At 44.4% G+C, this 27,066-nt stretch overlaps 1 protein-coding gene across 3 annotated transcripts in view; it reads left to right on the forward strand.

The window, feature by feature from the left end:
• The window catches only part of Ubc7 (ubiquitin conjugating enzyme 7), a 54,277-nt gene that overhangs the window by 21,510 nt on the left and 5,701 nt on the right, over window positions 1-27,066 (forward strand). For all 3 annotated transcript variants that reach the window (XR_011041568.1, XM_068361183.1, XM_068361182.1), the window contains exons 2-4: window positions 11,414-11,495; window positions 14,034-14,152; window positions 26,339-26,479. Coding sequence is in view for 2 of the 3 variants with exons in the window: in XM_068361183.1 (XP_068217284.1) it covers window positions 11,414-11,495; window positions 14,034-14,152; window positions 26,339-26,479 (342 nt within the window). In the remaining variant the exon portion in view is untranslated. The remainder of the gene's footprint in view (window positions 1-11,413; window positions 11,496-14,033; window positions 14,153-26,338; window positions 26,480-27,066) is intronic.

Consider the following 27,066-nt stretch of genomic DNA (forward strand, 5'->3'; position numbering starts at 1 on the left):
TCCAGACAGGACGTCGAGCAAGTTCCGGAAAACCTTGGCTCTGATCGCGTGGACCGCGAGCGTGTTCCTGAGTGTCCTGTCGAACACTTTGAAGAGTTATCTGAAGAGGAAGACTCAAAATCTTTTTGCCCTTCAGTGGACTTGAAGAAACTCATGAAGGTATTCAATGATGAGTTCCCAGAGTCGTTTGTTCCCGTTGCTCCACGTTCGCCTCCATCAGAATTCACGCTTGGGAAACCTAAGAAGTCTCAGTTTACTAGAATAGTGCTCTCTCGTTCGTCAAAGAGAGCTCTTAAGTTGATGGGAGACTGGATGTGATTCAAGAAGGATCAAGGGAAAGCAGCATTTGCTTTTCCCCCAACTAGAATAGCGTCTAGGTCCAGTATATGGTACGATACGGGAGAAGTTCTCAGCTTGGGAGTTCCTACCTCTGCCCAGGGAGACTTCTCAAGCCTGGTAGACTCTCCCCGTTGATCGGCCATGAGGAAGACCAAAGTTCTCTGGTCTATTTCAAAGTTGGACCATCTACTCAAAGGTGTCTTTAGAGCCTTCGAGGTACTGTATTTAACTTCCTCGATTGGACTCTGGGGGCCTTGGGTAAAAAGGTTGCTGTACTTAAAGAAGGAGACTCTTCTAGTTTGATTCATGTCATGTCCTGCATGGACAAGGCATTGCGAGATGGTTCGAATGAACTGGCAGCGATTTTTACAGCAGGCGTCCTTAAGAAGAGAGCCCAGTTGTGTTCTTTTCTGTCTCTAGGGGTTACTCCCTTCCAGAAATCTGAGCTACTGTATGCTCCGCTGTCTTCATCTCTTTTCCCGCAGGACCTGGTTAGGGAGATTTCTTCAGCTTTGACTCAAAAGGCCACCCAAGACCTAGGCTCTCAGACGGCAAGAAAAGTCTTACCATCGTCCTTTTCTAGCCGCAAGCCTAAAGATGATACACCTTTTCCAAAGTTTTCCCAGCCCTTTCGAGGAAAGCCATCTAGTAGGAGTATCTCTAGGCCAGATGGAAGGGGAGCTAAGAGGAGAGGAGCTAGATCAGGGCGAAGCAGAGTCTGACTGCTTTCGCCTTCAGGCAGTAGGAGCCAGACTACACACCTTCCGGCAGGCATGGGAAAAGAGGGGGGCAGACCTTTGGTCGGTCCAACTTTTCAAGGAAGGTTACAAGATCCCTTTTTTAAGGCAACCGCCTGTGGTTTGTTTACCAGTGGATATCTCTCCCAGGTACAGAGAGGAGTTAAAGAGGCAAGCGTTACAGCTTCAAGTGTCTCTTTTGTTGGAGAAGGGGGCTATAGAAAGGGTACAGGACTTGAAGTCACCAGGGTTTTACAACCGCCTATTCCTGGTTCCCAAGAACTCGGGGGGATGGCGTCCAGTTCTGGACGCAAGTGTTCTCAACACCTTTATCCAAAAGACAAAGTTCTCGATGGAGACACCGAAGTCAGTTCTTGCGGCAGTAAGATGGTCTCACTGGATCTCCAGGACGCTTATTTCCATGTCCCTATTCATCCAAGCTTCAAACATTATCTAAGGTTCGTATTCCAGGGAAATGTTTTTCAGTTTCGAGCCCTGTGTTTCAGCCTCAACACCGCCCCTCAGATTTTTACGAAACTCATGCTCAATGTGGCAAGGATTCTCCACTCAAGAGGCATCAGAGCCTCCCTGTACTTAGACGATTGGCTTCTCAGAGCTCGATCTCACGATCTCTGCCTGAAGGACCTTCAGACAACATTGATGCTGACAGAAGAATTGGGTCTTCTGGTCAACAAGGGCAAATCGTCTCTGACACCATCTCAAGAGATTCTCTATTTAGGGATGGTGATTCAGAGTCGAGTTTTTCGGGCTTTTCCTTCTCCCTTAAGGACGGAGCAAGCCATCCGGAAAGTTCAGTCTTTCCTGGAGAGCAGAAGTGTTCTGCGAGGAAGTGGATGAGTCTGGTGGGAACCCTCTCCTCGTTAAAACAGTTTGTCTCCCTAGGAAGACTGAATCTTCGACCTCTCCAGTTTCACTTCAATTCTCATTGGAACAGGAAGAAGGGTTTGGACTTAATGTGTGTTCCAGTCACAGAGTCAATAAGAAGTTGCCCTCAGTGGTGGAACGATCCAGTCAAGTTCCAGGAAGGTTACCCATTAGATCTGAGGAACCCAGACCTTGTGTTGTGTTCCGACGCCTCGGTCTCGGGGTGGGGAGCAACACTAGGCAAGCTGGAAGTATCAGTGTTGTGGACGGAGACTTAAAAGCTCTTCCACATAAACCAAAAGGAGCTGCTACCAGTCCTCTTGGCCCTAGAAAGCTTCGAAGGGTCAGTCCGGAACAAGGTAATACAAGTCAATGCCGATAACACCACGGCATTGGCTTACATTGCCAAGCAAGGAGGAACTCACTCGATCTCCCTTTACGAGACGGCGAGAAATCTGCTCATCTGGGCAAACGTAAGACAGGTAATTTTGATGACAAGGTTCATCCAAAGGGAGAACAATGTTTTGGCAGACAGTCTCAGTAGGAGAGGGCAAGTCCTACCCACAGAGTGGACTCTCCATCTGGAAGTATGCAAAAGTCTGTGGAAACTTTGGGGTCGGCCTTGCATAGACCTTTTCGCGACCTCAAAGGCCAAGAGGCTAGAGACGTATTGCTCCCCAGTGCCAGATCCCGAAGCAGCACACACAGACGCGTTCCTACTAAATTGGTCAAATCTAGACGCGTACGCTTTTCCGCCTTTCAAGATCATTTACAAGGTTATTCAAAAGTTTGTGTCAAGCGAAGGAACCAGAATGACCCTAGTTGCCCCCTTCTGGCCCTCAACGGAATGGTTCACAGAGGTACTGGAATGGATGGTGGACACTTCCAGAAGCCTTCCTTTGAAAGTAAACTTACTCAAACAGCCCCACTTGAAGAGGCACCATCAAAGTCTCCAAAATCTTCAGCTAACTGCCTTCAGACTATCGAAACTCTCACAAGAGCTAGAGGTTTTTCGAAGGAGGCAGCTAAAGCAATTGCAAGAGCAAGGAGGTCTTCGACTATCAGAGTCTATCAGTCCAAGTGGGAAGTTTTCAGGGAATGGTGCAGGGTCAACTCTATTTCCTCTTCCAGTACCTCTGTAACTCAGATTGCTGATTTCCTTTTGTTCCTAAGAAGGAAGAGCAATTTTTCTTCGTCCACTATCAAGGGATACAGGAGCATGCTGGCGACTATATTCAGGCACAGAGATTTGGATCTATCAAATAATAAAGACTTGCAAGAACTTCTTAAGTCTTTTGAGACTTTGAAGCAACATCACAAGGATTCACCAGCTTGGAATCTGGATATAGTCCTGAAGTTCCTTATGAGTGACAGATTTGAGCCCTTGCACTCTGCATCTCTGAGGGACCTCACGATGAAAACCCTTTTCTTGGTTAGCCTGGCAACAGCCAAGAGAGTTAGTGAAGTCCATGCCTTCAGTAAGAACGTGGGTTTTCAGGATAGCAAAGCTATCTGGTCTTTACAGTTGGGTTTTCTCGCCAAGAACGAGCGTCCTTCGCATCCTTGGCCTAAGGCCTTTGAAATTCCGAATCTTTCGGATGTAGTTGGCAATGAGTTAGAGAGAGTTCTATGTCCAGTAAGGGCCCTTAAGTTTTACTTGGACAGGACGAAGAAGTTAAGAGGCAAGTCGGAAGGACTATGGTGCTCAGTCAAGAAACCCTCCTTGCTAATGTCTAAGAATGCACTGGCATTCTTTTTCAGACTTTTAATTAAAGAGGCTCATACACATTGCAGTGAGGCAGACTTTAGTCTCTTAAAGGTCAATACTCATGAGGTGAGAGCTGTAGCAACCTCAGTGGCCTTCAAACAAAACCGCTCGTTGCAAAGCATTATGGACACAACCTTTTAGAGGAGCAAATCTGTGTTCGTTTCACATTATTTGAAAAGTGTCCAGACTTTATATGAGGACCGGTACACTCTGGGACCGTTCGTAGCAGCGAGTACAGTAGTGGGGGAAGGATCTTCCACTACATTCCCTTAATCCTAATACCTTTTCTTCTCTTGGAACTTTTAATTTGTTTTTATGGTGTCTTGTGGAGATTGCGACAGTCTTCCACAATCATTGATTGGTCAGGTGGTCAATTTTGTTCCTTGAGAGAACCTGGAATTGGGTATTAGAGGAGGCTCTGTCACAGAGAGGTGTGGGCACCGGTTTGACAGCTCCTAGGGATCTTCAGCCCCCTGAGAGGACTGCTGGATCTCATAAGGAAAGCGGACATAATGGCAGAGTATCATTGGAGTCAGCTTCCGTATCAGGTACGAACCCTTAAACTTGTTTTATATTTAAACTCTTAAGCAAAATTCCAACTATATTGGCTGTCTCTAACCCTCCACCAAAGGTGTTAATCAGCTATATATGTAACTACCAGGTAAGTCTTGTGTTTAAAAATGTTATTTTCAATATTAAACTTAGCCGGTGATTATATAGGCTGCAACTCTGTTGCTCGACAGAAAACTCTACGTTCAAAATACGCCAGCGATCGCTATGCAGGTAGGGGGTGTACATCAACAGCGCCATCTGTCTAGCAGGTACTCAGTACTCAATGTAAACACAGAACCAATTTTCTCTCTGTCGGGCTACCGGCAAGACCTACTAATACGCTGTTACTAACTGGATTTGTTTTCACAACTATTTGGTGAAGTACACTATTCTAGTTTTGAGCTTTCGCTATGCAGGTGTTTTATCTTCATCTCAAAACTTGAACTCGTTTTGGATAGATTTAATTAGGGTGACAAAGAGAGTATGGACTCTCTTTCACTTTTAAATGGCCGACCCTTCCCTTAGACGGAAGTGTGTTTAGGTTTTTAGTAATTTTGCTTAACACGTTATAGATCTATATATTTTATATCTCTCCGCCTTTATTAGACCTCTTCGATTAACTTTCCATTTATTATAAACATATAAAGATGATTTTTATGTTTTGTTTATATGCGACCTTTCCTGATAGTAGGCGGTCCTAACTTGGAACCGAAGTTAATCAACGTTGAGCCCGTTATATCGTATTTAGCCTTTAAAGAATTTAAAACTTTTTAAATTTAATGTTTTATGAAAGAATTTCTTTGATAGTCTTCGTACTGTTTTCAAAGATGAACTAATGTTTAGTTTTTTAGACTACGCAGTTGTTGACGTTCAGGACGTTCAACATGCGCTCTATCGTTACGATAGAGAGAGAGTGTATCACGGTTTCACTTTGCAGTAAGAGTAAATCGATTCTGACGTTTTGTTCATTCTTTCTTAGCTTTAATGTTTTAAATTCTAAATTAAAGGAACTTTTTATTGGAAAACCTTTCAGTTTTTTTCCTTTAGTCAAATAACATGTTTTTTTGACGATATATAATTGGGCTCTTCTCTTAGGTGCGAAATCAAGAGAGATAGAGACGGAGGGAGAGAGAGGAGAGAAAACGTTCCGTTCAAGCGGGTAACGTTGTTCTCGCGTTACTCTCGTCCCTAGTCGCTGTACGGGGAAGAAGGTAAAACGTTTCTAGGGTTTTATTCTTGTCCCCAGGCTATGTGCGGTGAGAGATTGTAAACGTAGTTTATTTGAACTAGTGTTTAGTCTCTTTCCCAGCCACTGAAATTTTTATCTTTATATATGTTTTCTGTTTTTTGCTAGTATTAATGAGCTGCATTATACGACTGATTTCGCAATTACTACCTTTTAAATTAGGGTAGAATTGCGTGTTTCAGGTAGAAATCAGTAAAAGTTTCGATTTCAGTGAAATAAGTGCAAAACAGAAAATCAAAGTGATAAAGTGATATGCGCAAAGTGTTACAGTGTTGCGTCCGAGGGTTCGTCTGTTCGTGCCTGTCGTTCACCTAGTCCGGGACCTCTTGCAAGCTCCCAAGCCCAGGGGAGAAGTAATGTCGAACGACTTATGGGTTCGTCAGGCCTTGATCAACGAACAGACGTTTCCCTCCGTGGTTTCGGGCGTATCTACCCAAGATCGCCCCACCCACACAAAGACGAGAGAGCCCATTTATTTCTCGTCTGCGGAAGAGGTTTCTCGTAAGAAACCATGGACCAAGGTCTCGCAGCTTATTAAGCGCAAGTCGGTCCCTTCCGCGCAAGTCCAACGGCCCAGTTGTAGCCCCTGGGTCAGTTCGGACTCGCTGCAGTCTTCCGACGACTGCTCACCTCCTAAGAGAGGCAAAGCGGTACCGCATCAGGCAGTCACACCGTCTGTTGCCGCACCTGCTCCTGTAGACCCTAAGTGGTCTTTGTTGCAGACCATGCAGTCTCAGTTAACGTCATTGATGCGGGACTTTCGTGCGGAGAAGGTTGACACTGCACCAACCTCTAGCCTACAACCAACCACAGTTGTGCGTCCTCTGGACGCTGAGGCGACCTTCTGCCGCACTCCAGCTGAGAGAGTCCCGCCACCCATGCGTTCCAGTGTACCCTGCCAGCCGCATGTTGACGTTCAGTAACGCACGGAACCTTCCGTTGACGTTCGCGAGGTACAACAACAGTCTAAGTTGTTTTGTTTTGACGCGGTGCGTCAACCTCCGCATTCTAGAGTTGTTTTGACTGCTCAGTATAGACAGTCAAAGCAGTCTCGAGTGAACACTGTATGTCCTCACGCACCTGTTGTGGTTGAGAGTTCAGTTGTTGACAGTTCACAGACTGTCAAGCAGTTACATGACGTTGCCTTCTGGTCTGCTACTAATGCACCAGTGAGAGACTCACTGAGGTAACCTAGCTTTTATCGGACAAGGTTCCTGTAGATGAGAAAGTGCTGTTCTCCCTCCTACTGATATTCCCTTGAGGACTCTGTCATTTGGAGAGGAGCCTTAAGCTGCTTAGCCTCCTATGGACTTTAATTAAATCATGATGATTTTTTAAGGATCTTCGTCCGGATCTTGTAACTGCTGCTCCTCGTTCGCCTAAACGTCAGAACTTACACTAGGCCTAGCTACTTCGAAGCCGTTGTTTTTAAGCTAGTGCTCTCTCGCTCTCCTAGAGAGCGTTACGTTGGCTAGGCGACTGGTTTTTGCACCAGGAGGAGTTTTAGGGATACAGCCTTTGATTTCCCTTCTTTTAAACTGGCTTATAGAGCGAGAGTCTGATAGGACACGAGAGAAGTTCTCGGCTTGGGAGTTCATGCCTCTGCCCAGATAGACTTCTCAATTCTGGTAGACTCGCCCTGGCGCCTAGCCAGGAGACGCTCCAAGTTGTTTTCAGGTCAACTTCTCAACTTTTGTCGAGCCTTTGAAGTTTTGCTGTACTATTATGTCACACATAACAAGGCTTTCAGGGATGGTAAATGGTTCCGCCTCAGTCGCTAACCCCGTCTGTTGCCACACCTGCTCCCGTAGAACCTAAGGGCTTTGCTGCAAGACATGCAGTCCAAGCTTGCGTCCTTGATAGAGGACTTAAATGCGGAGAAGAACCTTCTGGCCAACAACCTTCCAACCGGTTGGTTGTGCGCCCTGTTGACGCTGAGGTAACCTACTCGCGTCTGCCAGTTGAGGTGGTTCCTCCTTCTGGCCAACAACCTTCCAACCGGTCGGTTGTGCGCCCTGTTGACGCTGAGTTAACCTACTCGCGTCTGCCAGTTGAGGTGGTTCCTCCACCGATGCGACCCAGTGTGGGTTGCCAGTCGCACGTTGACGTTAAGCGACGCTCGGAGGTGGTTGTTGACGTTCAGGACGTTCAACAACCAGCAGAGGTGACTTGTTGTGACGCAGTGCGTCAACCTCAGCAACCCGGTAGGGTGTTGACTGCACAACCCAGACAGTCTAGACAGTTTCGGGTTGACGCTGTACTTCCTCGCGCACCCATGGTTGTTGACAGTTCACAGACTGTGCAGCAGTTCCATGATATTGCGTCCGGCTCCGTCACGCATCCACCAGTGCGACCGGATTCAGCGAGTCAGACGTTGCCCACTCCGTTGCCGTTTCCTCATCAGTTTCGGATGAGGAACCCTCTGATGAGGACGTTGCTGAACAAGACGATCAGCCCCCAGCCCTGCTATCCATCCAGAAGATGCTGAAGAAGGAACGCTGCCCAGTCAGGCTGTGGATGAGTCTGGTAGGGACACTGTCATCCATGGATCAATTTGTGTCACTAGGAAGACTACACCTCCGTCCTCTTCTATACCATCTAGCTTTCCACTGGAAAAAGGACAAGACGCTAGAAGCGGTCTCGATCCCGGTTTCCGGAAAGATAAAGTCTTGTCTGACTTGGTGAAAGGACTATATCAACCTTAGAGAGGGTCTTCCCCTGACTGTTCAGACTCACAACCACGTTCTCTTCTCGGACGCATCGGACGTAGGCTGGGGTGCGACATTAGACGGTCGGGAATGCTCGGGATTATGGAACTCGAGTCAAAGGACAATGCATTTCAACTGCAAGGAGCTACTGGCAGTAAGTCTGACCTGGAAAAGCTTCAGGTCTCTCCTTCAAGGCAAAGTGGTGGAGGTGAACTCGGACAACACCACGGCTTTGGCGTACATCTCCAAGCAAGGAGGGACCTACTCTCTGACATTGTACGAGATCGCAAGGGACCTCCTCACCTGGTCAAAAGGTCTAGACATATCACTAGTAACGAGGTTCATCCAAGGCAACTTGAATGTCATGGCAGATTGTCTCAGTCGGAAGGGACAAATAATTCCAACAGAATGGACCCTCCACAAGGATGTATGCAAGAGACTTTGGGCCACCTGGGGCCAGCCAACCATAGATCTCTTCGCAACCTCGTTGACCAAGAGGCTCCCAATATTTTGCTCACCAATCCCAGACCCAGCAGCAGTTCATATAGATGCCTTTCTACTAGATTGGTCACATCTAGATCTATATGCATTCCCTCCGTTTCAAGATTGTCAACAAGGTACTGCAGAAGTTCGCCTCTCACGAAGGGACAAGGTTGACGCTAGTTGCTTCCCTCTGGCCCGCGAGAGAATGGTTCACCGAGGTACTTCGATGGCTAGTAGACGTTCCCAGAACACTTCCCCTAAGGGTGGACCTTCTACGTCAGCCACGCGTAAAGAAGGTACACCAAGGCTTCCACGCTCTTCGTCTGACTGCCTTCAGACTATCGAAAGACTCTCGAGAGCTAGAGGCTTTTCGAAGGAGGCAACCAGAGCGATTGCTAGAGCAAGGAGAACATCCACCCTTAGAGTCTACCAATCGAAGTGGGAAATCTTCCAAAACTGGTGCAAGTCAGTATCCGTATCCTCGACCAGTACCTCTGTAACTCAAATAGCTGACTTCCTCTTATTTCTGAGGAAAGAACGATCTCTTTCAGCTCCCACTATCAAGGGTTACAGAAGCATGTTGGCATCAGTCTTCCGTCACAGAGGCTTAGATCTTTCCAACAATAAAGATCTACAGGACCTCCTTAAGTCTTTTGAGACCACGAAGGAGCGTCGTTTGGTTACACCTGGTTGGAATTTAGACGTGGTACTAAGATTCCTTATGTCAGACAGGTTCGAACCGCTACAATCAGCCTCCCTGAAAGATCTCACCTTAAAGACTCTTTTCCTGGTATGCTTAGCCACAGCTAAAAGAGTCAGTGAGATTCAAGCCTTCAGCAAGAACATCGGATTCTCATCCGAAACGGCTACATGTTCTACAACTTGATTTTCTAGCCAAACACGAGCTGCCTTCTCGGCCTTGGCCAATATCGTTCGATATTCCAAACTTATCGTATGGTTGGTAATGAACTAGAAAGAGTCTTATGTCCTGTAAGAGCTCTTAAGTTCTATTTAAAAACCTTTACGAGGCCCGTCTGAAGCTTTATGGTGTTCAGTTAAGAAACCATCTTTGCCTATGTCAAGGAATGCTTTATCCTATTTTATCAGACTGTTAATACGAGAAGCTCATTCCCATCTGAATGAGGAAGTCCAAGCTTTGCTGAAGGTAAGGACACACGAAGTTAGAGCTGTCGCAACTTCCGTGGCCTTTAAACAAAATAGATCTCTGCAAAGTATAATCGACGCAACCTATTGGAAAAGCAAGTCAGTGTTCGCGTCTTTTTATCTTAAGAATGTCCAGTCTCTTTACGAGAACTGCTACACTCTGGGACCATTCGTAGCAACGAGTGCAGTAGTGGGTGAGGGCTCAACCACTACAATTCCCTAATTCCATAACCTTTTTAATCTTTCTCTTGAAATGTTTTATTATTGTTTTTGGGTTGTCCGGAAGGCTAAGAAGCCTTTCGCATCCTACTTGATTTGGCGGGTGGTCAAAGTCATTTCTTGAGAAGCGCCTGGATTAGAGGTTTTGATGAGGTCCTGTTGTATGGGTTGCAACCCTTGATACTTCAGATCCTAGGGGTCGCTCAGCATCCTAAGAGGATCGCGAGGCTCCGTAAGGAAGACGTACTTAAAAAGGCAGAGTAATTGTTCAAGTCGACTTCCTTACCAGGTACTTATTTATTTTATGTTTGTTATTTTGAATAACTGCTAAAATGAAATACAAAATACTTAGCTCATAATAATGTAAACAAGTAATGCTGGTCTCTACCCACCCCCCTGGGTGTGAATCAACCTATATAATCACCGGCTAAGTTTAATATTGAAAAATGTTATTTTTATTAATAAAATAAATTTTTGAATATACTTACCCGGTGATTATATATTAAAGGACCCTCCCTTCCTCCCCAATAGAGACCCAGTGGACCGAGGAGAAAATTGGTTCTGTGTTTACATTGAGTACTGAGTACCTGCTAGACAGATGGCGCTGTTGATGTACACCCCCTACCTGCATAGCGATCGCTGGCGTATTTTGAACGTAGAGTTTTCTGTCGAGCAACAGAGTTGCAGCCTATATAATCACCGGGTAAGTATATTCAAAAATTTATTTTATTAATAAAAATAACATTTTTCATTATAAAATAAATTTTTGAACATACTTACCTGGTAGTTATATATAATTAAATTCCCACCCTCCTCCCCTCTAGAGACTAGAGGCATAGAAAATATGAGGGAACAGGGGATGGTTCTAAGGTACCTCACTAGGGTGCGCAGGTGGTACACCTGGCTATCCGATCGGCGATTGCCGCGAGTTTTGAATTTTCTGTCGTGACGTCAGAGACGTAAGCTATATATGTGACTACCAGGTAAGTATGTTCAAAAATTTATTCTATAATGAAAATAACATTTTTAAGAACTGTATTTGCAATTTTCCTAGCTTTATAAACCTTAGTCCTTTAAGTTGAGGTCAAAATTAACTAGGTTAGCTGACTGACTCCAATTATAACTACAGTACTGTAATTTGTTAACAATTCAATGTTTGTTTTAGCATGTGCCAAAGTCCTACTCATATTTAAAGAATCCAGATTTGTACGGCTAGGAATAATATAAATCACTTAAAAACTTTGTGATATTTATACTGTAGTTGAAAAGCAGTTTATCTCTCCAAGCTTTAAATGCCCTTCAATCTTTTCAGAGTTAACACTGAACCCTCCTGAAGGTATAATTGCTGGCCCTACTAATGAAGAAAACTTCTTTGAATGGGAAGCCCTCATCATGTAAGTGAACTGTTAAACAAATTTGTATTGATATGTTCATTCTATTTCTGTCCATTCTGATGATCAGGATCTGACGGTGTTTTCATGCCTAGTGTATTAGTGCTTCAACCTAAAGATGAATAAAAGATTAGCCTGTGCACAGTTTCAAAGGTGATGCCACTTAAAATGGGAAAAAGAACTAAGATCACTTATTTTCTTATTTGTTCCTACACAAATACTAATCATCATCTTTTAATACAGGATGACATCAGCAAAGCTGGAACTGTTCTTAATTATTTAGCAAGGTAGTTACAACTACAGGCTGGTGGGAGGTACACCTCACCCATGCATCAGGTAGCAAGATTAGCAATTTTGACTTTGTCTACAAGCAGTACAAGCTTTGTTAATCTTTTTCTTTATCTTTGCAGTAAATTAAGAAGTGTTTGGGTAAGCTTTTTAAGCTGTTTAAGCCTGCCATATATCTATAGCCTATGTGTTGTTTTACTGGGGTTATTTTTATTTGCGGTTATTCCCTTGTGATGAGTGTAGGTCATGGCCTACCCTGTAGTTGATGGAGTGTGTTGAGAAAAAGAAGGCAGCTAAAAAGGACACTGCTTGTGCTCCATCAGCAAGAAAGCTTTTGAAGGTGTTGTCCGGAGCCATGACTTCCTAGGCCTCCCTTGCTGTGTGTTTTCCATCTCTTGTTACATTTGTGGAGGTGATAGAGGACGTGGCACCTGTTGGTATGGTCACAACTGTTGTTGAAGAGGCCCCGTTAGTTGTTGGTCTCTAAGACCTCAATTTTTAGAGGGCTGGCAAGGAGCTTGTGTGCTCTTCCTCATCTTTGTCAGACAATTTAGATGCTGCTAGTTTTAAGAAGAAGAAATTAAAGAAGTCCAGGAAGATTGATCAACAGGAGTTGTGTGAGACTCTGACCGATCCCTTCCTGCTTACTCGGGAGACAAGCAGTGCAGTAACAAGAACCATCTCGCTCAGACAGGGATGGTGTCTTGGGATTTACGCTTCTTGTACTAAATCGAGTATACTCACTGTTTGTTGGAGTAAAGGGTGCTCCATCTCCTGTCCTTTCTCAATGATGCTTGAGGTGACCACCCATAACCACTCTCAGTAGTCTTACGACCACTGTGATGCTCCGTCAGGTGAAAGCGGTTGGCAGCATGGGCCTTCACCACTTGGTGACTGGTATGCACTCTAATACCGTGCTCACCAATACACACCACACTAGCTAATGTACGCTGTAATTCATCACTCTGGGCATGTGCCAAAGGTAGTTTTGTTTCTGAAGAGGAGCACTCATTTATTAGAACCCCACGGTTCTGTTCTCTATCCAGGTTGTTGGTACTCCCTGAGTGCAGTTTTTTTCTTTTATTTCTTTTAAAGCACCAATGATACCAGATTTTGGTCTGGCGGGGCGGAGAACACCAAGGCTTTCTGCTGAGTAGTCCACTCTTGCAGAGGATTGTCATTGTCATTGGCTAGCTTGTGGAGTTTGTGGTCCTCCTCGTCGCCTCAGATATTTTTTTTTTGGCTCTCCTCTTTCATCCACTGGATGATCCCCTTCTGAGGATCGTCACTTGCCACGACCTCGTAGCTCTTCCTTGTCACCTCGAGCTCAGCTATCTCCTAGAGATCGTCAGCCTTGCCGACAACCATCTGGTTCCTAATCCTCGCTTGCCTTATTGGATTCTCCCCAGACTTGCCATTCGCCAGCCTTGCAGCGTTCGTTTGTCCAATGTCGTTCTTCGACCCCTTACCACCGAACAGCAGTTCATGATTCGCCAGGTACCTTTGAATTGCCAGATTCTCCAACTGCTTGTGGAACTCCAGCAGCTCATGATTCTCCGACTGCTCATAGTCCCCCAGTCTCTCATCACGTGCCTGGAACTCGTCAATCACCAGTTGTCCTTCATTCTCTGGCTTCTCACCGATCGCTAACGGTTTGCCGTTCGCCAGCTCACCGTTGATCACCAGCTGCTCATCATTCGCCAACGGCTTGCTGATCTCCCGAGTTGAAACGATCGGTAATGAACCGGCTTTCTCCTATTTGGTGTTCGCCAGCCTCTCGTCTTTCCCCGGCATTTTGGCGTTTGCCAGCTACTCGCTGTTCACCAGCAGCTTGTCAATTAACAATGCTCATCACTCTCCCGTGACTCGCTAACTAGCGGGCAGGTGGTTAACCGTCATTAAATATCTAATAGCTCATGTTTCAGCTTCGCCAAAAGCAATATCCCCTATTAATAGCTACTGGTTTGTTTGTGAGGAAAAATACAAATTAATTCCAAATTAGTCTTATTGTGGCTCACTCCCATCATAGGGTACCTTCTTTATAGTATGAATGAATATTATTTTCCTCTTTGAGTAGCATCTACTGTTTATTACTGAATAATTAGCTATAAAATTTGTATTTATGTAACATGATAAATCATTCTCAATTATTTAACAGTATATAATGGTTGTATTACTGTTATCGATATTTTAGGGATTATTGTTATTTGCAATGCAATGACCATGATCTTTTTTATCTTTCATGTATTTCAGGGGCCCTGAAGGAACTTGCTTTGAGTGTGGAGTCTTCCCAGCTAAATTGATTTTTCCTCCGGATTACCCTTTATCGCCTCCTAAAATGCAGTTCACATGTGAAATGTTTCATCCAAACAGTAAGTACTATACCGTGTTTATGAAATTTGTTGTAATTTGAGTACAGTATTACTGTATTACAGTAAGTAATTTCTTAATTCTTCTGGCACTATACTGTAATGTATACAAATCTTACGCTCTTTACATAGGAGTATTAATTCAGCGATATCTGAAACCAGCTGTTAAAGTTTTTGCGAGGTGGAACTATCCTCCGCTAGTTAGCGGGGGTTAACCCACCACCCCACTCACACCAGGACTAGTAAACAACCGTCACTTTTATTTCGGCTCAGTAGAGTAAAGACGTTGTCTTGCTCTCCCGTCAGAACCTTTTCACAGCTTCGATGAAAGTAATATCCCTGTAAATAGCTCCAGGTTTGTATCGTTGAGAAAATACAAATTACTTTCAAATTTATCATATTTCAATGGTTATATTCCTTACAGGAAGTCAGGTTATGCATTACCCTTGTACCTTCCCGTAACCAGACAGAAGTAGCTTACCCTCTGATAGACTCTTCCTTTATTCCAGCCAGTTCTTAATTAACTTTCAGATCGGCCATCTTAGTATTTAAGATACTTAGACTCTGAAACTTTGCAAAAGCAAATCTGTTGCCTTTGAGGGAACATTCGGAACTTACCCCAGTTTTGCTGATTGGAAGTGAAGAAATATGAATGTATTCATTGTTTATAAGGGATCCCGGTTATGGGAAGAATGAAGTCTTGATTGCAAATGTTGATAAATTTTCTCTAATCGACTCCCGCATGGAACGACTCAATCTGGCTATGCCCGTATATTCGTCCCGCCCTGGCAGGCTGTGTTACTGGTTTGTAGATGGACCTATGCATAAATGGATTGAAGATACGTCTCAGTCTTGCCTTTCGGAAGTAGTTGCGTATGATCGGTTGTTAGTGACTGGTCTCTTGCTCGACAGCGATCGCTAAGGAGATTTGCCGTACAGTAATCCTATTTTCCTCTAGGGAGTACTGGCTACTCTGATACAGTGTTACTGATCTGTAAGTATACTTACAAGGCCAGCTCCCATTAGATTAAAGCACTTGGGGGACAGTATTTTCTGCTCCCTACAGAGCAGTTGCTTGCAACTGGTTGCAGGTCTCAATATCAATCATCTTGAGATGTTTGCTTGCTAGGCAATCTCTTGGCCCCTCAGGAGTAACTGATAAGAATTTACCTTTTCTTGATAGTCCAGGTTCCTTGTTCTTCTCAATGGAACTTGCCAACCCTTTGCGGGGTAGGGAGAGCAACTGTCACAATCCCTGTAAAATCTTGGCTGACCAGGTAGCCCAGAGCCCATCCCATTTTCTGGTAAGTCTGAGGGGAAGTTATTTCCTTGCGGATAAGTTGCTGATACAACCCGTCTCCCGCAGCCTTAATACCCTGGTACGAGCGAATGCCTCCTCCTGTAGGATGGCATAACACTACCCACCAGGCTGCTACGGGAGGCAGGTCATATGGGAGTACTCTGGTCTATAACGCTTGGGCGTGAGCACAGACTCGCATCTCGCGAGGGAGTCTTAGCACTAGCTAAGGGGAGGGAAAACTCCACCTGACAAGGTCTGTGTGTGATCTAGGTCAACCGCTATTTTAATAGCAGAGGGGGATACTATGCTTTACGGGGCAGGAATTTGGTCGGTCTCCGTACTCAAAAGGGATACGTAATTTTCTTCATGCTCTCTCACCCTCCTCTGACCATACATCCGACAGTGTCAGATTCCTACATGATATATAGCAAATGAGTCTTGCTCAGCATGGCTCACACTACTACCTAGTTAGGTGGGCAGGTGAGCTTGTCTGCCTGATGAAGGTGCGCTCCCCACCTTTGCTACACGTGGTGCTCTTGGGCGAGTCTTCCCATCAAGACTCGGACATGCAGGAAGCATTGTCCAGAGTAGGACTTCGTCCTGAGCAAAGGCGAGTTATACTAAAATTCACACAGCGTACAGGTAGACTTCATCTTACCTGTGCAAGGTGAAAAGGGTGTTTGCTCGAGCGCACCTTATCAGCCTGTGCCCCGGCACCGCTCTCCTTTATGAGAGGAACAGCAGGTTCTTTGCAAAGGAAGGTAGCTTTTCCTTCACAAGAAAAGCTACCTTCAGCTTCTTTCAGGGCACTCGTAGTGCTGACAACACTACGGTGGTGTGTTACCCGAACTAGCTAGGAGGTACTTTTCACGACACCTTTGCCAATTAGATGTGGAATCCCTGGAGGGAAGGAGAACAACTTAGTAGCCTTTCAACCCTTTTCATCCCAGGCAATAAGAACATGCTTGCGGACAATCTGAGCAAAGGGACTCTGATCTAGGATATGGCAGATAGCCAATAGAGTTTGACTTTGTAAGATTCGCTGACCTGTTTGTACCATCCTTAAACCGTAATCTTCCGATGTACTGCTCTCCTGTACTGGGTACCCAGACAATCTGACAAGATGCCTTTCATCATCTGTGGAACAGGACAGAAGCCTACACGTTTCCCCCCTTTGGCATACGTAATAAGGAGGCTTTTAAACACATTTAGGGCATCGCAAGATCACTTGATGACCCTAGTTACTCAGTTGTGGTAACATACAGAATGATTCCCCAGCCTTCTGCATCTGCTCACAGAGCCAACAGTAAAGCCCCCTACATTTACTGATCCATTCAGATAACCATGTGGAGACCTTCCATTAAGCGATTCCATTGATTCTTCTTCATACCTGGAGCTTATCCATTAACTCTTCAGAAAGAAAGGCTTTCAAGACTGGAGACAAAAATATAGCAAGGTACCCCCAGGGAAACTTCTGCTTTAGTAGATCAGGCAAAGTGAACCATCCTTGGTGGTTGATGTCATAGACGGGGTATCGCTCCCTTCATTGCCATTATACCAGCAATAGTGGATCTCCTTTTGTTCCTCATAGAGGAAAATTTTGTTCAGTATTTTCAATGAAAGGCTGTCACTTGGTCTTAAGCCTCGTTTTAAACTACAGTAAACAGAATTAGTATTACCTCCTAAACAGAATGGTCTCTCCTTGCACAGAATTTTGAGTGCACCTTCCCTCAGTCGGGAATCAGACCACCTCCTGGGAACGTAGTGGAATACAGTGAACCCTCGTTTATCGCGGTAGATAGGTTCCAGTCGCGGCCGCGATAGGTGAAAATCCGCGAAGTAGTGACACCATATTTACCTATTTATTCAACATGTATATTCAGACTTTTAAAACCTTCCCTTGTACGTAGTACTGTTAACAAACTACCCTTTAATGTACAGAACACTTAATGCATGTACTACAGTACCCTAAACTAAAACAGGCACAAATATTAAAGGTGATTTTATATCATGCATTTCCTAAACATACTAAAAAGCACGATAAAAAATGGCAACCAATGTTTTGTTTACATTTATCTCTGATCATAATGTAGAAACAAACTGGAGGTAGAGCTTTGCTTATTACCCAGACATATTTCCCATACTTTTCCCTTAGAACTACATTACATCTTCCTACTTTAGATATATAGATATATATATATATATATATATATATATATATATATATGTATATATATATATATATATATATGTGTGTGTGTGTGTGTGTGTGTATATATATATATTTTTCAATATTAAACTTACCCGATAATCATGTAGCTGTCAACTCCGTTGCCCGACAGAATTCTATGGAGGGATACGCCAGCTATCACAATACTAGAAGGGGGTGTACTTACCAGCGCCACCTGTGGCCAGGTACTCAAGTACTTCTTGTTGACACCTCCTCAATTATTCCTCTGTCGTGCTTCCGGCAAGACGTTCTGGGATACGCTTATGTTCTTGGAGTATTTTCACGACTTTGGTGAAGTATTTCTCTTTGATTTCGGCTGTCGCTTTACTGGAAACTTCTATATTAGCTTAGTTAGCTTTTGGAATTAATTTGATGCATTATGGTGTCGAAGAGAGTATGAACTCTCTTTCACCTTTCAATGGCCGACCCTTCCCTTAGACGGAAGTGTTGGTGTCTAAGAGAGTATAGACTCTCTTTCTTAATTTTGTAACAAAAGTTATAGATTTATTTTATATCTCTCCGCCTCTTATAGGCCTCTTCGATTAACTTCCTTTTATTATAAACTTATTAAAATTAATTTTTATATTTGTTTATATTCGACCTTCCTAATAGTAGGCGGTCTTTTCTTGGTACCGAAGTTAATTAACATTGAGCCCGTCATTTCGGTTTTACCTGTTAACATATTATGCTATTTTAATGTCTTTGAAAGAATTTCTTTGATAGTCTAGTACTGTTTTCAAAGTTGAACTAACGTTTTGTTTTGTCTCTGTAGTTGTTGACGTTCAGAACGTTCAACTTGCACTCTATCGTTACGATAGAGAAAGAGTTTTCACGGTTTCACGTTGCAGTAAGAGTAACCGTGTCTAGCGTTTTGTTCATTCTTTCTTAACTTAATGGTTTTGATCCTAGAAAGGAACTTTTCATTTTGGGAAATATTTCAGTTTTTTCCTTTAACAATAATATGTTTTAACGATATATATGATTGGGCTCTTCTCTCAGGTTCTAAGTCAAGAGAGAGAGAGAGAGAGAGATAGAGACGGAGGGAGAAAGAGGAGAATAAACGTTTCATTCAAGCCTGCCAGGCGTACGAATAACGTTTTTATCGTTTTTACTCTTCTCCCTAGTCTCTTTAGGGGAAGAAGGTAAACGTTTCTAGAGTGATCTAGTGTTTAGTCTCTTTCCAGCCACTGAATTATTTATCTTTCATTAGATTTTTCTGTTACATTGTAATTCTGTTTTCGCAATTACTAACTTTTGAGAAAGGATAGAATTGCGTGTTTCAGGTACAAACCACTTAAAGTTTCGAGTTCAGTGAAATAAGTGCAAACAGAAAATCAAAGTGATAAGTGATTAGCGCAAAGTTCAGTGTTGTGCGTGAGGGTACTTCTGTGCGCGCCAGTCGTCCTCCCAGTCCGGGACCTCTTGCAAGCTCCCAAGCCCAGGGGAGAAGCAATGTCGAAGGGCAGAAGGGTTCAGCAGGCCTTGATCGGCGCACAGAAGTATCCTCGGTGGTTGTGGGCGTGTCTTACCGAGACCGTCACTCCCACCCGCAGACGATTGAGCCCTTATTTTGCTCGTCTGCAGAAGAAATTTAGGGGAGAAAACGCTGGTCTCAGGTCTCAAGACCTCTTAAACGTAAAGTCCAGACCTATGCCAGACGTACGAAGTTAGAGTTCAACAACCCGGATGCAGTCATTGGGTTAGCTCTGACTCTCCTCAGTCATCAGTTGAATGCACTCCGCCTAAGAGGAGTAAGGTTCTGCCACAACAGAGCTTGACTGTTAAGGCTTTACCTCAGCCTACTGTAGTTTCTGCCGACCCCAAGTGGACTCTACTACAGTCCATGCAAGCACTGCTTTCGGACTTGATGCGTGAGTGTCGGGCTGAGAGTGTTGCGTCTCCGCCTCCGCCTACACTCCCTCCGCCTGCGCTCGCTCCGCCTGATCGCAGTTCCACCTGCCAGGCGTACGATGTTGAGCCACGTTCTGAGTTTGCTGTTCCCAGTGGTGTTCAGCCTCCGCCTTCCTTAAGGCAACTTTTACAATGGGATCAGGAGGATTATACCTCTCTTCCTCCGCCTCCACTTGCTGCTCCACCAGTGATGCAACACTCGGTTGAGGTACAACAACCTCTCCCGTCCATGAGTCAGTCTCCTCAGCTCTCGCTGCAGCGAGCTCAACCCTCCTCAAGGCAAGCACCTCAACACCTTAGCCTTGCGCCTCAGGAGCCTCAACTTGCGAGATTTTTACTGCGTTCTGCGCAGCCACTACCTTTTCGCTCTCAGCTCACACCGCAGGAACCTCAACTCGTTCCTCAGGAACTTGCTACTGCGCATCCGCCAACCACTCAGCAAGCGCAACCCTTGAGTTCAGCCACTCATGCCAGGAGTCAGCCTCCTCCACCCATGAGCCTACCTTCTGCTGATCAGCCTTTGCAGACTGAGCCTCAGGTGTTCCCTCAACAGAGTCTTGAAGAGGAAACCACAACTATTGTTGTTCCAGCTCGTTCTGACTCTGCTGTTCAGCATACCTTACCTCCATTTTCAAACCTATGATAATGGAGGTTATTTGTATTACTTATAAAAATATATTTGTATTCCTGGCAATATATTTTTAACAATATCGCAAAATATGGCAAAAATATGAATCATGAGTTATGAATGTAAGGTATATATTATGTTGATATTAAAACCCCATGCAAGCATGCATAAAGCACTCTAGCACTGGTCATGGAATTTCTGAGAAATGTTAAACGCCATGCACACGCTCTGCTTACCTTACATGCTCTGCTCACAGCATGCTCTGCATACTACATGCTCTGCATACAGCATGCTCTGCATTCAGCATGCTCTGCATACAACATGCTCTACATACAGCATGCTGTGCATACAGCATGCTCTGCATACAACATGCTCTGCACACAGCATGCTCTGCATTCAGCATGCTCTGCATACAACATGCTCTGCATACAGCATGCTCTGCATTCAGCATGCTCTGCATACAACATGCTCTACATACAGCATGCTCTGCATACAGCATACTCTGCATACAACATGCTCTGCATACCTTACCGCATGCTTCTCAGTCACACATCTTTGGTTGTTGCCAACTCACTAGACTGTCAAGCAGTTTCATAACGTTGCCTTCTAGTCTGCTGCTTTTGCACCAGTGAACCCTCACTGAGAGAACTTAGCTTTTCTAGGATATGGTCCCTGTAGATGAGAAAGTTCTTTTCTCCCTCCTTCTGATATTCCCTTGAGGACTCTGTCATTTGGAGGGAGCCTTTAGCTGCATAGCCTCCTATGGACTTTTATTTAAGCATAACATGCTTCCAGGGAAGGTAATGGTTCCACTTCAGTCGCTAATCCCGTCTGTTACCACACCTGCTCCCATAGACCTTGAGCTGTGTTACAAGACATGCAGTCCAAGCTTAGTCCTTGTTAGAGGATTTTTTGTTTACGGAGTCAATGTGTCACGGGGAAGACGTTCAACAACCAACAGAAGTGACTTGTTGTGACGCAGTGCGGCAACCTCAGCAACCCGATAAGGAGTTTGTCTGTACGACCCAGACAGTCTAGACAGATTCGGGTTGTCACTGTACTTCCTCGCTTGCCCATGATTGACAGTTCACAGACTGTGCAGCAGTACCATGATCTTGTGTCCGGCTCCGTCAGACGACTGGCTTTTAAGAGCTCCCACAAGTCGTCGCTGTCTGGAGATTTTCAAATGGACTATGGATCTGACCAAGGAACTGGGCCTCCTGGTCAATTTTGAGGAGTCTCAGCTCGTCCCATCCCAGACCATTGTCTCCTTGGGTATGGATCTTCAGAGTCGAGCTTTTCGGACTTTTCCGTCGGCCCCAAGGATCTTCCAAGCCCTAGAATGCATCCAGAGCATGCTGAGAAGGAACCGATGCTCAGTCAGGTAGTGGATGAGTCTAACAGGGACACTTTCATCGCTGGCCCTGTTCATCGTGTTAGGGAGACTCCACCTCCCCCCCCTTCAGTATCATCTAGCTGCTCACTGGATAAAGGACATGACGCTAGAGACGGTCTCAGTCCTGTTTCCGAAGAGAGGAGGTCTTCTCTCGCGTGGTGTAAGAACAGCTTTCTTCTCAAGGAAGTCTACCTTTGGCTGTTCAGAAACACAACCGCCGTCTCCTCTCGGACGCATCAGACACGGGCTGGGGTGCGACTTTGGACGGACAAGAATGCTCGGGAACTTGGAATCAGGAGCAAAGGACACTTCACATCAATTGCAAGGAGTTGTTGGCGGTTATTCTGGCCTTGATAAACTTCAAGTCCCTCCAGCTTAACAAAGTGGTGGAGGTGGACTCTGACAACACCACAGCCCTGGCTTATATCTTCAAGCAGGGAGGGACTCTTTCGTGGAAGTTGTTCTAGATCGCAAGGGACCTACTCATCTGGTCTAAAGATCGAAAGCTAACTGGTAACGAGGTTCATTCAGGGCGGTATGAATGTCATGGCAGATCACCTCAGACGGAAGGGTCAGGTCATCCCCACAGAGTGGACCCTTCTCAAGAATGTTTGCAGCAGACTTTGGGCCCTGTGGGGTCAGCCAACCATAGATCTGTTCACTACCTCGATAACCTAGAGACTCCTGTTGTATTGTTCTCCGATTCCAGACCCAGCAGCAGTTCACGTGGATGCTTTTCTGCTGGATTGGTTCCATCTCGACCTGTATGCATTCCCGCCGTTCAAGATTGTCAACAGGGTACTTCAGAAGTTCTCCTCTCACAAAGGGACACGGCTGACGTTGGTTGGCTCCGCTCTGGCCCGCGAGAGAATGGTTCTTAGAGGTACTGCAATGGCTGGTCGACATTCCCAGGACTCTTCCTCTCGGAGTGAACCTTCTAAGTCTACCTCACGTAAAGAAGGTACACCAATCCTCCACGCTCTTCGTCTGACTGCCTTCAGACTTTCGAAAGACTCTCAAGAGCTAGGGGCTTTTCGAAGGAAGCAGCCAGAGCGATTGCCAAAGCAAGGAGAACATCCACTCTCAGTATCTATCAGTCTATAGGGGAAGTCTTCCGTAGCTGGTACAAGACCAATGCAGTTTCCTCAACCAGTACCACTGTAACCCAGATTGCTGACTTCCTGTTATATCTAAGGAAAGTAAGATCCCTTTCAGCTCCTACGATCAAGGGTTACAGAAATATGTTGGCAGCGGTTTTCCACCACAGAGGCTTGGATCTTTCCACCAACAAAGATCTACAGGACCTCCCTAGGTCTTTTGAGACCTCAAAGGAACGTCGGTTGTCCACTCCAGGCTGGAATCTAGACGTGGTCCTAAGGTTCCTTATGTCATCAAGATTTGAACCTCTCCAATCAGCCTCTTTTTAGGACCTCACATTAAAAACTCTTTTCCTCGTGTGCTTGACAACAGCTAAAAGAGTAAGTGAGATCCACGCCTTCAGCAGGATCATTGTTTTCACATCTGAAACGGCTACATGTTCCTTGCAGCTCGGTTTTTGCTAAACGAGCTTCCTTCACGTCCTTGGCCTAAGTCGTTCGAGATCCCAAGCCTGTCCAACTTGGTGGGGAATGGTCTGAAGAGAGTACTTTGCCCAGTTAGAGCTCTTAGGTACTATCTAAAAAGGTCTTAACCTTTACAAGGACAATCAGAAGCCTTATAGTGTGCTATCAAGAAACCTTCTTTTCCAAGTTCTAAGAACTCAGTTTCTTACTATTCAGGCTTCTGATTAGAGAAACACATTCTCATCTGAAGGAAGAAGACCTTGCTTTGCTGAAGGTAAGGACACATGAAGTGGGAGCTGTGGCTACTTCAGTGGCCTTCAAACAGAGCCATTCTCTGCAGAGTGTTATGGATGCAACCTATTGGAGAAGCAAGTCAGTGTTCGCATCATTCTATCTCAAAGATGTCCAGTCTCTTTACGAGTACTGCTACACCCTGGGACCATTCGTAGCAACGAATGCAGTAGTAGGCGAGGGCTCAGCCACTACATTCCCATAATCCCATAACCTTTTAACCTTTCTCTTGAATACTTTTTATGGGTTGTACGGTCGGCTAAGAAGCCTTCCACATCCTTGTTGATTTGGCGGGTGGTCAATTCTTTCTTGAGAAGCGCCGAGGTTAAAGGTTGTGATGAGGTCCTTTAGTATGGGTTGCAGCCCTGTATACTTTAGCACCTTTGAGTTGATTCAGCCTCCCAAGAGGAACGCTGCGCTCAGTAAGGAAGACGATCTTATTAAAGGCAGAGTAACGGTTCAAGTCGACTTCCTTACCAGGTACTTATTATTTCATTGTTATTGTGGATAACTGATTATATGAAATACGGGATACTTAGCTATCCTTTAATCTTGTACACTGGTTTTCACCCACCCCCCTGGGTGTGAATCAGCTACATGATTATCGGGTAAGTTTAATATTGAAAAATGTTATTTTTATTAGTAAAATAAATTTTTGAATATACTTACCCGATAATCATGATTTAATCGACCCTCCCTTCCTCCCCATAGAGAACCAGTGGACCGAGGAATAATTGAGGAGGTGTCAACAAGAAGTACTTGAGTACCTGGCCACAGGTGGCGCTGGTAAGTACACCCCCTTCTAGTATTGTGATAGCTGGCGTATCCCTCCATAGAATTCTGTCGGGCAACGGAGTTGACAGCTACATGATTATCGGGTAAGTATATTCAAAAATTTATTTTACTAATAAAAATAACATATTTATATGTATACACATATACATACCTACATATATACATAAATACATGCATACATATATACATATCTATTACTGTATATATATGGGTTATGGAAAAAATCCGCGAAGTGGTGAATCCGCGATGGTCGAACCGCGAAGTAGCGAGGGTTCACTGTACTGCACTTACTGAAAGTAGCACTGTCTTCGTCAAGCATCAGATCGTGATTTGACCCAGAAGACAGTGTTTCTCCTAGATCAGTTCTCTGCAAAGAGAGTCAACGGGCTATATGGTCAGTCCTATGACATCGCCCAGTCACGGGGATGATGGCAAGTGAAACTCTGATTTCTCACGTAGTCGTAGCCAAGACTCAAAAGTCCGGCTGGAACGGATACTAGAATGAGGTCCTTCCAGATTGAGTTTCCATTCTGTACAGATGACCCAGACCAACTGTGACTCTGCCCTGTGAGGGCAAGGAGGAACTGCTTAAAAAGAGTGTCCAGAGCTCACCATCAGATCAGCAAGCTCTTGGGGAGCTCGGGGAGAACCAGAAGAAAATTACAAAGATCTTTATATCTTCTGGGATTAGACAAGGAATCGAGAGAGCTAAACATCCAGGTTCATCATTTTCCAGTTGTCGTCTCCATGCTCATGAACCCAGGAGTGTCAGCATATTCATGGGGTTCAAAAAGAATTTCTCTGTAATGCAGGTGTTACAAGCGAGCGTGTGGCAATGCAAACAGTGGCCACCACCCACTACCTGCAAGACAACCTACAGGAAGTTGGATACATTTACCTTAGGTCCTGCTGTGGCTGTACAAAACATGGTAAATAACACTTCAGCTTCCTTGAAGGACAAGTAACAGTTGGTTGAGGGAAGATGTTACCCGGGAGTAAATCTAGGATGAATGTGTGATTGACTGGCCACTTTCTACTTCACTCTCCCCTTTCTGGGGTTCAGCATCCGGGGAACTCTGCAAAGCTGACATATTCTGACTGCAGGTGGCTACCATACCCCTTGTGTGTCTTGATATATGTGTTATGTCCCCGTTCTCCAAGTGATGTGGAGTTAGGCAATGTCTAGGTTAAGTAAGGGACTCGGCTCCAATTTTACGCATACCTGGTCAAGTCACATTGCTAAATTCTATGCTAGCAACGATTGCCCAGGCCGTCAGCCAATTAGGATTACGAGGTGACAGGGTGCCCTATAAACAGCTTGTGCATAGCACAGAGGAACACCCTCGGATAGTCTCCAGCCAGTTGGTTTTAGGGACTTGCACCCTCCATGGGGTGAGTCTCCTATGTAAAGAGCATAAGGTTTGTATAAACGTGGCGCTGGAACAAATGACAAATTTGAAATAATTTGTATTTTTCATAGCTACAGTATACAAACCTAAAGTTCTTTACACATACTGGTCCTGCCATCACCTTCCCAGAGAAGTCCTGCCTCAATTACAAAGTGACGGTTGTTTACTAGTGCTGGTGTGAGCACCCCGCTACTTCATTCCGCTAACTAGCGGAGGGTAGTTTCACCTCACCAAAAGTTTAATGTCTGGTTTCAGCTATTGCCAAAATAACATTCCTGTGTAAATAGCTTCAAGTTTGTATGCAGTACTTAGGAAAAATACAAATTATTTCAAATTTGTAATATTTACATTGATCTTCAAGTACTTTTTAGAGTTACTAGTATGATTCCATATTATTATATATGGATTTTTTTTTGTGTGGGTGATTTTGGAATTTTATTTTTTTATTACTATTGTGTACTGATCACTTTTATGTCCAATAGTTTCTATATACAAAACTTTTCTATATTTATAAGATTTATTTAGGCAACCATGAAATGTATTTTGTATCACTTGTGTATTAATTTTATATTCTTGAATATATGGATATTTTATGCAAAATAGATAATTAGAGCTATTTGAAAATACCAGAACTGTACTTTATTTCATAGACTTATTTGGATTCTAGTATACTCCGATGGTCGTGTGTGTATATCCATCCTCCATGCTCCCGGTGATGACCCAATGGGCTATGAATCTAGTGCAGAAAGGTGGAGTCCTGTGCAGAGTGTGGAGAAAATTTTGCTATCTGTTGTTTCAATGTTAGCTGGTAAGTATATTTGTGTACAGTATTATTGATTTTTTGCAATGTATTTGTCTATTTCGGAGAAATGTATTATTGTGTTGTAGTATGTACTGTATTAGGAAATTAATAGCACCTATGTTTACCCCACTTGAATGAATCTGTGATGAGGTACTGGCCAAACTTTTAAGTGAAGGGAACAAACTACTAGACAGAACATGATGCAAATAATTGTTTAGTTGAAACGTCGTTCACCCCAACGAGATCTAATGGAATCATACAATATGCCACGTCATCCGCCTATGTAATGCGATACAATTTAGAAGCACTTACTTTAAAAAAGGAAGGGATATAGCAAATTGAGGGATATTAGGATCCACTAGGTATTCTGCCTCATAATCTAGTTGTTGTATGTAGGGACAAGAATTGCATTATGTTGTTTAGTAGCAGAAGGGTCTATAGTAATTTAATGTCTAAAGTAATTTAATAATTCAAGTGTCTGTGAGAGGCTATTGAATCTGTAATGCACAGCAAATTTCCTCTCCTCTCTGGGCTATATTTCCTGTTAGACCACTTCAGTATCTCAGCTAGTAATGATAATAATACCCTTGTCC

Source organism: Palaemon carinicauda, chromosome 37 (assembly GCF_036898095.1).
Source record: "Palaemon carinicauda isolate YSFRI2023 chromosome 37, ASM3689809v2, whole genome shotgun sequence".
Lineage (NCBI taxonomy): Eukaryota > Metazoa > Arthropoda > Malacostraca > Decapoda > Palaemonidae > Palaemon > Palaemon carinicauda.